The 16512-nt window shown below is 38.9% G+C and overlaps 1 protein-coding gene across 1 annotated transcript in view; it reads left to right on the forward strand.

The window, feature by feature from the left end:
• Positions 1 to 16512, forward strand: part of RANBP9 (RAN binding protein 9) — a 108861-nt gene that overhangs the window by 76977 nt on the left and 15372 nt on the right. The window contains exons 4-10 of the mRNA XM_089682299.1: positions 2781 to 2948; positions 6899 to 6921; positions 8381 to 8556; positions 9667 to 9779; positions 11650 to 11758; positions 11924 to 12015; positions 14136 to 14283. Coding sequence (XP_089538425.1) covers positions 2781 to 2948; positions 6899 to 6921; positions 8381 to 8556; positions 9667 to 9779; positions 11650 to 11758; positions 11924 to 12015; positions 14136 to 14283 — 829 coding nt within the window. The remainder of the gene's footprint in view (positions 1 to 2780; positions 2949 to 6898; positions 6922 to 8380; positions 8557 to 9666; positions 9780 to 11649; positions 11759 to 11923; positions 12016 to 14135; positions 14284 to 16512) is intronic.

A 16512-nucleotide genomic window follows, 5' to 3' on the forward strand; every position in this document is an offset into this window, starting at 1 on the left:
AGCCGGAAACCGGAATTCGGAAACCGGAACTTGGCTTCACAATGAGGCTTGGAGCGCAGCCGCTCCATCATCTGTGCTCGCCGCTAGAGAATTTCTCCTCGCATTGGAGCGAGCAGCTTTTTCAAGCCCTGGTTTATAGGTCACATTAAAAAAGGTGGAAAAAGTTCTGAAATGATGTTCTGATGATTGCGGCGTCAGACCCCTGACCTTCTCACCAAACTCGTGACCGAAGGACTAGCCAATCTAACACGGCGATGCACCTGCTTAACAATGCCACGCCCAGCTGCACCCTGCACACCGATTTTCCAGCTAATTGGACCACAATCAACGTACCTGCAGCCTGGGAGCGTTTGTTACTGGGTCAGGTTAATTACGCAATTAACCCTTCACACTGTCACTACCTCCTTTTTGTACAGAGAAAGAGGAAACTCAGCAATACACTAGAATGATTGGTTAATCGTCAGTATACCGCTATCTCCGCAGACAGGTTATACAGAGGGTTAAACACTCATAGTAGCGCTCTTCAGTGGCAGGGATTCGTAAGTTACATTAAAGAGCTATAGAAACAGTTCAACACTTTCAGAAAGTTAGATTTATTACTAAAAGGTCAAAAGGGTGCAGTGGAAATATTTACAGAAAAAAGAGGGGATATATATATATCGATAGTTATATATAGATAGATATACAGAGCACAGCAAACAGATAACAGAAGTTTAGGTGAATAAGTACTTGCCAAATAGATGCCTGGGGTTTGGCAGTTTCAAGTCTGATGAGCTCAAAAAAGATTTCTGGTCTCCACTCAGTTTCAATGTTACAGCGAGACTCTGCTTTCTCTCTCACTGCTAGATGTTAAAACGTAGGAGAAACTCACTTCTCTCACCACACACAAAGCATAACAGCCTATTATACAAAAATCAATTGGTGTCTTCTTACAACAGACAAGCTAATTACCTTATTTGAGAAGATGATTGTATAGATAGCAACGTACACTGATCGCATTCCTGAGGGAGGGGGAAATGAGGGGATAGCATGAAGAATTCTTAACAAAATGAGGATCGTGTCTGGCTCTGGTGTGCATGATTGCGAACCCCCCCCCCCCCCCTCAGGTGGTTGCATAGGAGTTTAAGAGAAATACCAAAATGCAGAAGTTTGGAGCAAATTGGAGAACCGCACTCCTCCCTGTGTGCATGATTGTTACATATGTATGTATGTATGTATATATATATATATATATAATTTATTTTTTCTCACAACTGACTTGGCTCCAGAGTTAAACATGCAGTAAGTGGTACATGGCTGGTTCTTGCAACCGGCTACAGCACTGCCTGTTTGCATAACCATGAATGTATGTGAGCTCAATGACGTATTGGCGTTAATGCTGAAAACACACACACACTTTTAGTACCTATCCAGTATAGATAAAGAGAATGTATGAACTATGTATAGATAAGATATGTGCTGTGTTGCCTGGATATATGGGGAGCAATAAAGAATTATGTGAACATTTCAACCAATAATCCATTTCTTTTGAAATCTGTGCCTTGAAGAATAATTACAATTTCACTTAGAGGAATTCCCAGTATGGTATCTTTTTGCATGGTTACATTTGGTCTAGCATGGATCAATGTAATTATGTATATAGAATACCTGTTGGATCCCTCTAGAAGCTGGAAATCAGTGTAGTAGTCATGCTATTCCAGTGATCTCCACTGGCTTCCGAGTGGCTGCCCTGCTGCATTGTGAACACAGGACGTCATCTGTTCCGCAGGGCATCCTTCAGAGAAAAGTTTGCATTCTGTCACTGAATACAAAACGTTCTCTGGTTGAGAGTGGAGAGTCAGGGTGATGACATCACGCTCTCTACCTCGTCCAATTAGAGAATACTATGCATTCATTGAGAAAATGCAAAGCATTCTCTGAATGGTGCCGACCTTCTGTGTTCACAGTGCAGCAAGGAAGCCACTTGACGTGATCTACTACAGTGATTTCCAGCTTCTAGAGGGATCCCACAAGTATGGTATAAGCCTAGTTGCATTGGTCCAAGTTGGACCAATGTAACTATGTCAAAATATCCGTTCCCGGAACTTTTTTTTTTTTTTTTTTCCTTTTTTAAGTGTTACCTAATATTTATCCCCTAATCATTTTCAAAAATTAATTACCAATCCTCAGATGCAGATTTTAGCTTGTATATGCTGCCATGGTTTACCGCAATTCCAGCCTTCATGGTGCTGGCAAACTGCCAGACCTACTAGACTAAATGTGGTGCTCTCTTTTATAGAGTTAAATGGACTACCAGGGCACAAAGTGATGGGGAGTTCATTCCCCTCTGTAAAAGAGAACTTTGCATATTCTATAGTGAATCCCGATCTCTGGCATTATTCAGAATCTGGAAGCATTAGGGCTGGCTCAGAAGGTGATTGCTCAATGGTTTTAAAAATAATCTATGCAGTAAGTAACTCATGTCCTCAACTGGTTGAAGTACTCATTATCAAACTTAGAAACTGTAAATTACAAGCGATGATCAAATTTGAGAGTATTGCTTTTGCTTTTTTTTGGCCATAAATCTAATTTTTTGTGATATTATTTATGTGATCCTCCTGAATATTTACAATCCATGCTACCTAATTGAGTTGGATGGATTGTTGACAAAATCCTAAATTAGAGGGCTGTATATTTAATGGAAATTGTAAATGCAGTTTAAAGAGAGAGATACAGTATGTATTTTTTGTGTTTTGTAACGCATTTACTTCTTTTTCCCTTTCTGTCATAATAACCAAAAGGTTGGGATAAGCATTCATATGGATATCATGGAGATGACGGACATTCATTCTGTTCCTCTGGAACTGGTCAGCCATACGGCCCAACATTCACAACAGGCGATGTCATTGGATGCTGTGTGAACCTAATAGACAATACATGTTTCTACACTAAAAATGGACACAGCCTAGGTAATGTACAAAATCATATTCTCTGCTTATTGTAAATATACTTTTAATTTGTGAATTAAAAAAAGGACTGAGCTCTGGACCCTTTTCCACAAAAAGGCAGGCATAGAGCAAAGGACTCACCAGCACTGCCTATCGTCTCCTTGTAGATGTCCCCATTACTCACTTGCCATGACTGCATTATGTCTGTGTTTGGCAGTGGCCTATTTGGTAGAGGCAGGACTTTATTTCTTCATGTCAAAGTCTCCAACAAAGAGAGGGGTGAGCGGCACATTAATGATTGCCAATCTTGCTCCAAATCTCCTGAGCAGTCAGAAGCACCAGTGCCTTAATTTCACACTGCAGATAAACCAGATCCATTAAACTTGAAGTTAACCTGTGCTTTGCTCATGTAGGGCAAAGTAGCGGGTTTTCTTAAAGCAGTACTCAACTACCCATAACCCCCCAACTACCACCATATGTATCCTCTTGCTCGTAGTGCTGGGTTTTGTTCACAACACATACCCGCACAGTGAATCCTGCGTTATCCCACTGATATGCAGTTTGGATGCCATACGTTGGGTCCCGTAGCACCATCTTGCTCCTCTTCAGCTGGCTGCCTCTTCTGGGTGTAGGCAGTCAGCTCTGATGATGCACCAAGCACGCCATCCAGCCTACCCTCCAGCCATATAAGTATTTCAGAAGGTTGCAGGATTAGCAACAGATCATTCTGGCCTAGGCAGATAGAAGTGCCAAAAAATGGAGGAAAAAAAAATTTCCCATAGTTTTGCTGAGGAATGGGTGGGGTGGGTTCTTAAAACTAAAGGAACTCCCTTTTGGGCTTTAATGCGTAACTAAAGGGTCTATACTTACCGTGTCTTTAATGATCCAACATCCGTGAGGGTTCCCTTGCTGGTACCAATTTACATGGATTAGAAGACTGCAAGCAGGCAGGTAGAGGTACTCTATTGCAGAGGAGACATTGCATGTCTCTGCTGCAATAATAGCCTGCCTCCTCAAAAGTTGCTGTAGAATGCCTTCAGTTGAGCTTTAAATGCTGCTCTTCTCAGCTGCACTTTCTCACCTCGACCACTGCGAGTAAAGGGAACTATCCAATACGTGTGGGTAGGGAGAGCATGTGACTCTCCTTCCTTCCATCTAACAGCACTGATGCTTCATGATTAGCCACTCAGGCACCCAGGGTTGTCAAATGAGGTTGAGGACAGTTTTCAGCCCTGTGTAAGCGCTACATTGGAGCATACACAGGGCGGCTTCTCTTTGTATTGGTGATGAAAAGAACAGAAGTGACGGGTATTATTCGGAAGGTGTGCAGCATGCATGCAGGAAGCAGCAAAAAGTTGAATCTACCACCATTATATATTCAGATTTAAATTTGAACTACCAATAATTTTGTATTTTAAGGTACAGCAGGCATTAGGTTCCCACTGCTTCTTTGAGATAGATCAATAGGAACAGTTGTGCTCAAAAGTTTGCATACCCTGGCAGAAATCATTTTGGTATTGATATTGGAAATATGACTGTTCATGACAAAAAACGGTCTTTTACATACCTTGGAATGTTTGGCCTTGAAACAGACACACCAAAGTGACACACATGGGTAAAATGGAAATTAAAGTTTAATTTCCTACATTTGTGGCTATTTAAAATTGCAATTCGTGTCTGTGTATAAATAGTTTTTTAGCTCTTATGTGGATGCACTGAGCAGGTTAGATACTGAGCCATGGGGAGCAGAAAAGAACTGTCAAGAGATCTGCGTAACAAGGTAATGGAACTTTATAAAAAAGGAAAAGAATATAAAAAGATATCCAAAGCCTTGAATCTGCCAGTCAGTACTGTTAAATCACTTCTTAAGAAGTGGAAAATTTGGGGATCTCTTAATATCAAGCCAAGGTCGGGTTGACCAAGAAATATTGCAGCCACAACTTCCAGAAGAATTGGGTTTTTACAAATTAAAACCCACAGGTAACTTCCAGAGAAATACAGGCTACTCTCGAAAAAGACGGCATGCTTGTTTCAATGAGCAAAATACGACAATACTTAAGCAACGATGAGCTGCATGATCGAGTCGAGAGAAAGATGCTTTTACTGCGCCAATGCCACAAAAAAGCCCAGTGACGCATGTCAAGGTGTTGTCGGGCATATTGTAACTGTGCTTTTTTGTGGCATTGGCTCAGGAAAGGTTTCTTTCTGGCAACTTGACCATGCAGCTAATTTTTGTTCAAGTATCGTCATATTGTGCTCCTTCAAAACAACCACACCACGTCTTTTTCCAGAGCAGTGTGTATTTCCCATGAGGTTACCTGTGGGTTTTTCTTTGTATCCCTAACAATTCTTCTGTTGGTTGTGGTTGCAATCTTTCTTGCTTTAACTTTTACTTGGCTTGGTATCAAGAAATCCTCGAAATTTCCACTTAATACGTGATTTAACAGTAGGAAATAAATAGTCAGTAGGTTTGCACTGAGCAGGGTAGATACTGAGCCATGGGGATCAGAAAAGAACTGCCAAAAGACCTGTGTAACAAGGTATTGGAGCTTTATAAAGATGGAAAAGGACATAAAAAGATATCCAAAGTCTTGAATATGCCAGTCAGTACTGTTAAATCATGTAGTAAGAAGTGGAAATTTTGAGGATCTCCTGATACCAAGCCAAGTAAAAGATAAAGCAAGAAAAATTGCAACCACAACCACCAGAAGAATTGTTGGGGATACAAAGAAAAACCCACACAGTCACATCACCTCTTTTTCCATAGCAGCGTGTATTTCTCATGAGGTTACCTGTGGGTTTTTCTTTGTATCCCCAACAATTCTTTTGGTGGTGGTGGTTGCGATTTTTCTTCACCTTTTACTTGGCTTGATATCAAGAGATCCTCGAAATTTCCACTTCTCAATACAAGATTTAACACTACTGACTGGCGTATTCAAGACTTTGGATACCTTTTTTATGCCCTTTTCCATCTTTATAAAGTTCCATTACCTTGTTACACAGGTCTTTTGACAGTTATTTTCTGATCACCATGGCTCAATATCTACCCTGCTCAGTGCATCCACGTAAGAGGTAACAAACTCATTGACTATTTATTTCCTACTGTATGAAATTGTATTGTAAATGTGCTGTCTGCCCTCCAGTTGTAAAGCGCTGAGCAAACTGTTTATTAATAATAATAATAATAATATTAACAAACAGATACTATTTGCAATTTAAAAAGTCACAGATGTAGGAAATTAACCTTGAATTGGCATTTTAACCCATGTGTGTCACCCTGTATATCTGTACCAAGGCCAAACATTCCAGTGTATGTAAACTTTTGATCATGGCCAATTAGGTTTATTAATGTTATCATTATGATTTTAAAAGGAGCCAAACAACTATGTGATAATAAATGGCTTCATATGATCACTATACGTAATTAAGTGCTTTGGCATGATCAGTCATATTTCCAATATCCATGCCAAAATTTCACAATTTCTGCCATAGTATGCAAACCTTTTGAGCACAGCTGTAGATGGATAATTTTTTATGCACACATACTGTACATAGCACATAGAGGATCATGTTGAAGGTTGCTGTCCTTGAAATGAGCAGCTATATTTGCATGTACAAATGACTTCTCAATGAAGCAGGTCTTTATTTGTTCTGCCAGCTCCGCAGTTGTGCATTCTTAAAATGTAACACTGTGTCTATTCATTAATATCCTTCTGCCCTGAGATGTGCACTGCTCATTGGCTCAAATAGTGGGAGTCTCAAAGAGGGTGGTTTTATTCAAGTCACTGAGGATGTGCTGTAAGACCTACTGCAGAGGATACAAACTATCTGGCTGGCAAAACAAATCCTATATATACATCTTGCTGATGATATATTAATTTTCGTACCAATACATATTCCTTCTCCAGATTATTATAAAAATGTCACTTACCAATGTAAATCTAAAAACGATTACTTTCTTGTTTAAACAGGTATCGCCTTTACAGACCTCCCGGTGAGTTACTTTGTAGATTTCAAGTTCGTATTTTTTTCTGTTGAGGTACAGTGCCTCAGATATCACACTGTCTGTGTTGCCTAAGAGCCCCCAATCAGGTTTACAGATAACCTGAAAAATGGCAATAGGAATCTGGGATATTTAGGCTGCAAGGCAATACAAACAAATCTTGTTAATGGCCATGATATGTAAAGTTGGCCACTTTGATTGATTGAATAATCCCTGATTCCTATTGCCATTTCCCAGGTTATGAATGTACAATTTTCTTTAGTTCTACCAAAAACTTTGTATTACAAGGGCCTGCCTGACTGAACAGGAATTGAATGATATGTTGTGGGAAACCCTCCTATTACAAAGATTTGTTAAATATGAGATTGAACAATCGGCTTGTAAGACAGATGGCCAGCTTTAGGCAAAGCGTTCGTGCAATGAGATCCGGGCTACAACAGTTGGGCCACAACCATTCCTAAAAAGAGATAATAGAATTGACTCTATAAGTAGTATTTCTAATCAGTTTCGGTTGGAAGGTATGTATTTCATATTTCTCGCTAGCTGTGACATTGTTTAGCTTTGCCTACTAAGTTATATAGATAACAGTGCTCTTGACAGTAAACCATATGACTTCAGCAGTTCATCTTCATGAGACCAATGTTGGAGAGTTTTTTTGACTGATTTGCAGCAGGTTTTATGTTACTGTTAGCCTTCTGAAATAGAGGTGCTTACTGTATATTGCTTTTATTTTGGGCTCTACATTTTTTTGTAAATTTTTATCATCCATTTGTATTGAAGATTGGTAAGTAAATTCTTTTTGGCAAGGTCTATTGGCAGTTCGGGGTTATTGCTGATTTCTTCACAAACAGTGCCTGGTAAAGATTTCTCTACACCGTTTTGAAAGGGGATATGTCACATGTCTAGAGGCAGTCGACTTGGCTCAGGTTTGAGACTTGGTCCTATGGTGTTTATTTCAGGAAATCCCTGTGAATTTCCTAGTATATACTGAAGGCATGACTTAAAATAGACATTGTAGACCAGGCTTTCAACTTAGTCAGGTCAACCATATCTCCACCCATAACTTTATCCAAACTGAGAGATGAATACCATTTCAGATTAGATCATTTTTCTCAGTGAGGAAAACGTTTATCATGTTCTGATTGATACATAAATATAAACCTTATCTATAGGTTTTATAACTAAACTCTAATTTTATTTGGTATGTATAAAACAACATTAAATTTGCCTGTACTTATAAGCTTGAAATTGCCAATCACAGTAGCAAGCCAGTAGTAGTGTAAAGATAAATGTTAGGACGTGTAACTAAGTAAATATTTATAGGGCTTTGCTATTACGGGATCAGGTTGTAGTTTTGGCTGAACTTTTCTTCCCTCCTTTTGGCTGTGTCATTCTATCGTAACTGCTACACGCTAACAACTGATGTTTTTATTTATTTTTTTTTTTTAAGCCGAACCTCTATCCAACAGTTGGACTTCAAACACCGGGTGAAGTGGTTGATGCAAATTTTGGCCAGAGTCCTTTTGTGTTTGATATCGAAGACTATATTCGGGAGTGGAGAGCCAAAATTCAGGCACAGATTGAAAGGTTTCCAGTTGGTGGAGACTGGCAGTCTGTAATTCAAAAGTGAGTGCTTTTGTGTGACAAGCTAAGCCTGCAGGGGCTAGCTGCAAAATGATTGTCCTCTGCTAACTGGACTTATAAGCACCGTAAAAATAAATAATTGTTGCAATACCGTACAATGGGTCACCAAGGAGGAACAAAGTTAACTCATGATTACCACATCCATTGCAGTATACTTTTACTGCTTTATGGAAAAACAAATATGCTGAATAAAAGCAGATTTGTTGTCCATCAAGGCCAATTGTTATTTTCCCAGTGCAAATTAAACAATTCTTAAATTGTTTTATAATCTTCACTCTTTATATGGATTGCGCAGAGAAATTCTACAAAGATGCACTGCATTTTATCTATACCGATTTAAATACATGCTGTATATGGTATTATTAAAAACTATTCAAATGGCCAAAATCTCTGCACTTTCTTCTTTACTTATATGCCTAGGAATATTTATGGCTTTGTGCGCTTGGAAATATGCTAAAGCTGGCATGCATTCACACTTGGCTAGTGAGACATCATTAATTCAGTCCTGCAGTTAGACCAATGACTGCCAGTTTATTCTACTAATTTATAACTACATTCAGTGATGCCTTAAATGAGAATAGTTTTTATGAAATAACCACTAATAGCTGTGCATTGTACTTTTACCCTACAGTGCAGTAATCCATTATTCACATTTAGAAGCTACAGTGGTAGAAGTGTTCTCGGTTGTGATTTACAAGGCCACCTGGTATTCGGCAGATAGTTAGAGACAACAGAGCCCAACTGGTGTGCTTAATGCAAAGTGTACCATGATTCACTGACTTCTGACTGTGACAAAGGAACTAACTAAAACCGAGCTGATTTTTTCAATGTTCTCTGACTGTTTTTTTTTTTATTTATTTATTTATTTATAAAAAAAAAAACTGTACAGCCATGTGCACCCATGGCAGAGATGAGAACATCAACAGAGTCGTAGTCAGGGTCATGAATACATCAACATATAAGCTTTCTATTATTTAAAAAAAAAAAAGTGAGAGCTCGTGTAGACACCTGGCTCAGCTGAGCCTTACAGACTGAAGAGAGGAAACCTAGTGACGCATTAAAGTTCCCTAACGACTATTCATTTTATTTTAGGATGGTTTCTTCATATCTTGTGCATCATGGTTATTGCTCTACAGCAGAAGCCTTTGCCAAGTCCACTGACCAGACTGTTCAGGAAGAGCTGGCCTCCATCAAGAATCGGCAAAGTAATGTATTTTTCACATTTGATTGTGTCCCTTGTGTCTCCACACTGTCTTTCTTTGAATATTGTATTAAGGTGCAGTTCAAACCTGTGGTCACCTGTAGCTAACATCATTGCTCATTCTCAAGATACTTAACATTATTTCATTGGTAATGGGTACATAGGGCTACCAACAGTCATTTCATAATTGTTTTTTTTTTTTTATTCTAGCTTGTCTCCATTGCGCTATATGCCAAAGGTTCCTAACCGCTGTCTCTCTGATGTCCTTAATATTGTTTATGGTGGCTTTTCAGCAGTAGTGGTATTATTTACCCAACTGACAACCTTTCTGTTGCATTATGTACTACCCACAAAGATAAGCCATTTATATTCTCCCTACTCGGGGTGATTGGCAGAAAGAATGGCTCGTACATAGGTTGTCACTATGGAAGAATGTCCCCTTTGACTTAGACTGCTATAAAAAAAAGAACTTTGCTGTCAATGGTAACTTACCTGATAGAGGAATCAAGAACCCAAGTGTTGTTGGCTTCAGAACTTTTCAGGCATTGTCAGTCAAGATATGCATCTGCTACTGCCTCTAACCACCTCTGAAAGAAGCCCAAAACCATTAACAGTCATATAGAACCCACAGGCCATCAATAAAACATGTTCAATCTCTCTGGAGATAGAAATATATCAGTACAGACATGATATACAATGTGCATTGTCACTGGAGACCAATGAAGGTACAGGGGAGCTAAAGAGAGTTTCCTGTTGAGAGAAAGGAAAAAAGGTTTCCCAGAGTCGCTGATTCTAGGTCCGCATCGAGTTGTAGTGGAGGGGACTGGGGGTGTGCTGAAAGTAATAGAATAGGAGCCTAAGGGAGAAGGAGAGGGGAAGGGAAAAGACAAGGGATAGGAAAGGAGTATGGAGTTCTTTTAGATGACATTCTTCCATTGAATGCCTGGGAGCTTGCTGTCTTTTGAGGCAAGGTGCTAGATCTGGTTCAAAGAGATGAGTGCATAGTTCTGCAGGGTTAAGAGCATTTGAAATCTAGAGCTACCATAGAACAGTATCCAAGGAAGCCAGACTTTCCTAATCCTTGATTGACAATTATGTATTTGGGCTTTCAATTCCTCCATCCACAATAATATGTTCAGCTCATCCACACATTCTTTCATAGTTGGTGGAGATATTGCTATAAGGAAGAAGTGGAGGAGTTCCTTCTTAATATTAGCTAGGGACTTGAGAATTATGGACAGGAGACCTATCTTTGGAGTCTTAGGGCTATTCTTAGGCTTTTTTTTCATTTAGGTGTGAAAAACAGTGTCCCAAAAGTGAGTAGTTGTGGGAAATCCCACCAGATATGGGACATGCTTCCAGGGATAGATGGACATCTCCAGCAATGTCTGGGACAGTTGAAAAAATTCTATGCAGTAGGTGTGGGCAACAGTGCTATCTAGTTGAATACAAAATGCAAAAACACAGTTGAATCAGTTCAGAAAGAGGTAAGATGCTCTCAAGTTCTGAATCGTCTCAGAAGCATCTCATACTGATGTCACAACAAAAAAACCAAAGCCCGTTGAAACAGACCCTTACCTGATTCTCAACGTTACTAAGAGACAAAACTGCTCTACAGTATTACCTCTTTACTGCAACTGTATGCAAGCAATATGGCTTTATGTTAACGACTGAGCAGTTACATTGTACGGATGTTGACGCTTAATATTGATTACAAAGAAAACAAACCTAGTGCTTGTTTCCTACTAATCTTTTTTGCCGTGAATTATTTTTCTATGTCAAAGGGGGATAAAGCTTCAAGACTTAATAATTCCTATTTCATAGAGTAGTATTATACCAAGTGAGTAAGAATTTTTTTTTAATTTTCTCTCCAGGGATCCAGAAGTTGGTACTAGCAGGAAGAATGGGTGAAGCTATTGAAACCACACAACAATTATACCCCAACCTACTAGAAAGAAACCCTAATCTTTTCTTCACCTTAAAGTAAGTATCCAGTATTTATATTTATGATCTCTTAAATATGTCAGCAGCACTTGCCTGCACAATATGAAAAACGCCTTTTGCCAAAATTATAATATGTATTCATATATTATTTTATTTAACTTCATGTTAACTTTTTTTTTTTTTCTTCTTTTTTTTTAATCACAGAGTAAGGCAATTCATAGAAATGGTGAACGGGACTGACAGTGAAGTGAGATGTCTGGGAGGTCGCAGCCCCAAATCACAAGACAGTTACTCAGGTAGACTCTTGTAGATGAGAAGTAACTGCACATCAAACAATAATCTTGTACATTGTCATCATGTACAGTATGTTAGTTGTATGTGTTAATATATTAGAAGCTTGACATGCACAAGACTTAATGGCAGATTCAATGGTATTATTCTTAATTTTTTATTGCTCAACCTTTGCATGGGGCAACAGACCTGTTTTTTAATTGTTTTCTGTAGATTCCTAGCATGGCAAACACCTTATACCTAAACTTACTATCTGAAAGAAGGCAAAGCTAGATGTTTGCACATACCTTTTAGCATTAAAGCTGAACTCCTGGCAGATATAACAATCTACCATTTAGAACAGCAGTAAACAACATAAAATTGATTGAATTTATCTTTAAGGGTATCTAGTATAAGTAAATGAGTCTTCCAAGTTTTTATGACTGAAAGAAGGTGGAGGAGCAGTACTGGGAAATAATCAGCCTTTAATGCATTGAATTGTGCTGTCAGTCTAACTTTGGAGCTTTCTGACTGGTGGAGGGCACAGAATAGAGATCTTGTCAGTGTGCTGATATTCCTTTAATTGTTCGCTTAGCAGACGGGGGGTAGGTTGATGACCAACCTGTGTTGCTGAACTGCAAAGAAAAAAATGAGGTGGTGGAACCTTGCTATTTTGTTTGTCAGTCCAGCCGGAATAACCTAGTTGTCTAAATAAAATTACACATCTTTGGCATAGTTAGGACAGTTCACTCATGTATTTTTCAGATGAGTCTAGCTTGTTTGTCCGGATTTCAACTTTAGTACTGTTGCAATGTGTCTTAGGAGCCCTGTGAACCTTAGCTTAAGTATGCCATTTTGTGTCCACCTGGCATTCTACAATGCAGCTTGCGTTTCCTCCGGTACAGACACCCACATTTCATTATGCATTCGTTAAAGTATATCTAGAATACTACATTATTGCTGTCCTAAAAAAAAAAAAAAAAAAAACAAAACAGTAAGGGGGATGTCAAGCAGGCATTGGGGTTGATTTACTAAAATCTACAGCAGCCACACAGCTTCTAACTTCAGCTTGTTCAGTTACCCACTAACAGACCAGTGATGTACCTGTATGTCACTATACGTTCAGTGGTTGTACTGGAGTGATGCCTGCAACTGCAGGCATCACCCCGGTACCATTTTTTTTTTTTTTTGGAACCAACGGTCGGCTCTCTTGTGCAAGCAGTAAGAGTGGGTACTAGCTGAAACGGGAGGAGGGATTTGGGCTCTCATAGACCCCAGATCCCCTCCATATTTACGTGTCTAGTTCTGTCACAGGAGATGTTTACATTCCTTGTGACAGCAATCAAAGTGATTAGGAAAAAAAAAATATTTAAGTGGCAGTGTAAGATAAAAAAAAAAAAATTAAAGTGCCCCGCCTTTCCCTCCTGTGCTCGCACAAAAAGGAAAATGCATATGTTGGTCTTGCACGCATGCAAACAGTACCGTCCCACATGTGGTATTGCCCCAATCGTCATCGGCAGTAATTCAAGCCCTGGACCTCCTCTGTAAATCTAAAGTGGTAACCTGTAAAAGCTTTTAAAGCGTTGCCTGTGAATAGTAAAATTTGTCGCTGTTGCACGGGTGTGCGCAATTTTAAAGCGTGACATATGTTTGGTATCTATTTACTTGACGTAACATCATCTTTTATATTTTTACAAAAATTTGATTATGTATTTTTTTTTTTCTTTTTGCAATAAAATTTTTTAAAAATTCTTTTTCCCAAAAATTGCGTTTGAAAAATCGCTGCGCAAATACTGCATGGCATGAAACAATTGCAAAAATCTAGGGTCTCTGCTTGAAAACAAATATATTTTTTTGGGGGGGGGTCTAAGCCCCCCAGAAGCTGCACCAGATTTTGCACTCTCCAGTTTTTGTAAATCAACCCCATTGTTTGCTATCACACTTTATCTGTAAAATGTAAAAGCAAATAAACCTACATTTTAATCTTGTTCACTATTTTTATGTTGTATATGTTGTAATTTATCATTTCGATAATGGGTACACTTTAACAATATGCGTGTAATCTTTGTGTATAACCAAATTCTTTTATTGAATTATGTATTTGATGGTTTTCTTACAGCAAATGTCTTTACTTTTCTCTTCTTAGGATCAGATAGCAACTGCAGTAATGGTGTTATATCCAACAAAGCTCACCAGTCCCACAGTCGTAGTAAACACCAGCCTTCCAGCCTTAATGTAACAGAACTTAACAGTATAAACATGACGATGTCACAGCAAATCAACAGCTATCCTAGGTAAGGAGCCACCACTGTGAATGAATAGTCTGCTTGATAACACAGATTTTCTGACAACTGTCAGATTGAGTTTGTGCTGCTCCTGTAAAGAAGCCTGTTGTGTGACTCACTGCACACTGCCGCATTCCTGCTGACTTACCAGAATATTAGCATGCGAGGCATACATTTCATTCATGCTTCTGTACAGGCCCAGTAATGCATTTTATGGAAAAGGCATGTTGTGGAGCACTTTGGAATATAAAAGATGCACAGGCAGAGACTAACCTGACATAACCTGGGGTGCAGCACTGTGTTAAACAGGCCTGATTTTAGTTAGCCTCCCACTGCCAGTTTGTTGTATTCCCATTTTCCTCCAGCTTGTCTGTTAACCTCAATTTTAGTAAAAAAAATAAAAATAAAAAAAAATGCTCCCCTACCTAAATGTAGAACCATGCTATTTGGCTGTGTTAGGGTCTTCATCTTATCTGTCATTGTATTTGAAGGGACAAGGGTCACCCAAATTAAGAAGTCTAAATGTAGCTAAACCAGAACGAGTGCAAAGCCATAGTAAGAGCCCCAAAGTATATTCTTGATTCTGTAATTGAGAAAAGAAAAAACAGAAGGCGTCTGGATTTAGGGGGCTTTAGCAGTTATCAATGTGTCTAATGAACTTGGGCCTTAATGGTGTAAAATGTGTGCAGCCAATATAAACCATACTTGAAGAAATACAGATATGTATTCAAAGTAATAAGGTGTAGTTTTACAACCCCAATTCCAAAAACGTTGGGATGCTGTGTAAAATCTACATATAAACAGAATGCAATGATTTGCAAAACTCGCAAGCCAATATTTTATTCACAATAGAAAAGAAAACATATCAGATGTTTAAACTGGGAAAATGTACCATTTTAAAGTGGTAGTAATGTAAAAAAAAAAAAACCTTGCATGGTAAAGGCATAATGTGCTAGTATGCATTGCATTCTAACACATTATGAAAGGCTTACCTGAGAACAAAGCCCTCCAGCGGCACATCACCTTTTGTAGAGGTTTCCATCTTCACTAGGTCTTCCTTCCGGGTTTCCAGGCTGGGGGCACTTGAATGGCTGAGCTGTGATGACGTCACTCACGGCTGTGGCCCAGAGCCCTGAAGGAACCCGCAGGTATGCTGTTCCTTCTGAGCGCATGCGCCAGTGACGTCACTGGCTGCTGCTCTCTAGAATATCTCCTAAACTGTGCACGTTTAAAAGAGATTCATTTTTCCTACAGTTAAGCTTTAGTATAAGCTTACCTGTAGGTAAAAATAAAAATTAAGACTTGACTACCACTTTAAGAAAAAAAAAAAATAAGGTCATTTTTTAAATTGGCAGCAACATGACTCAAAAAAGTTGGGACAGTGCCATGTTTACATCTGTTTACATACACATGCCTCTGTTTACATTCACTTACCTCTGACCTGTCCAGGGCTGGAGAAAAAGTTAGAAAAGAGCTCCACCTTTTTCTGTCTTTCCTCTCTAAACATGATAGATCAGAAGTAGTCTGATGTAATCAAACACAAGTTAATTTACATCTGGCCACCCAAAGATCTAACATGTCCAGGAAGCTCATTTTTTTAATGGCGCTAGATACTGTATGGGCACATCTGTCCCTTTTTGCACGGGGAGCTATCCCTGCTGGGTGAACACAGTGATTTTTGCTAGCGGCTATGGCCGCTAGCAATAATCACATGTAAACATCCGACATGTTGGTTGTACCCAAGTTTATCAATGGGTACAGTTGGGCTGCCCATACAGTGGATATAAAAAGTCTACACACCCCTGTTAAAATGTCAGATTTCCGTGATGTAAAAATTAGACAAAGATAAATCATTTCAGAACTTTTTCCACCTTTTTAATGTGACCTATAAACTGTATAACTCAATTAAACAACAACTGAAATCGTTTAGGTGGAGGGAAGTAAAAATAAGAAACTAAAATATGGTTGCGTAAGTGTGCACACACTTAAATTAATACTTTGTTGAAGCACCTTTTGATTTTATTCCAGCACTCAGTCATTTTGGGTATGAGTCTATCAGCATGGCACATCTTGACTTGACATTATTTGCACACTCTTCCTTGCAAAAACACTTAAAATCTGTCAGATTGTGAGGGCATCTCATGTGCACAGTCCTCTTCAGATCACCCCACAGATTTTCAATCAGATTCAGGTCTGGGCCCTGGCTAGGCCATTTCAAAACTTTAATCTTCTTCTGGT

The sequence above is a fragment of the Staurois parvus genome, unplaced genomic scaffold, assembly GCF_062004578.1.
Source record: "Staurois parvus isolate SC_StPar_1 unplaced genomic scaffold, SC_StPar_1.0 ptg000287l, whole genome shotgun sequence".
Taxonomy (NCBI): Eukaryota; Metazoa; Chordata; class Amphibia; order Anura; family Ranidae; genus Staurois; species Staurois parvus.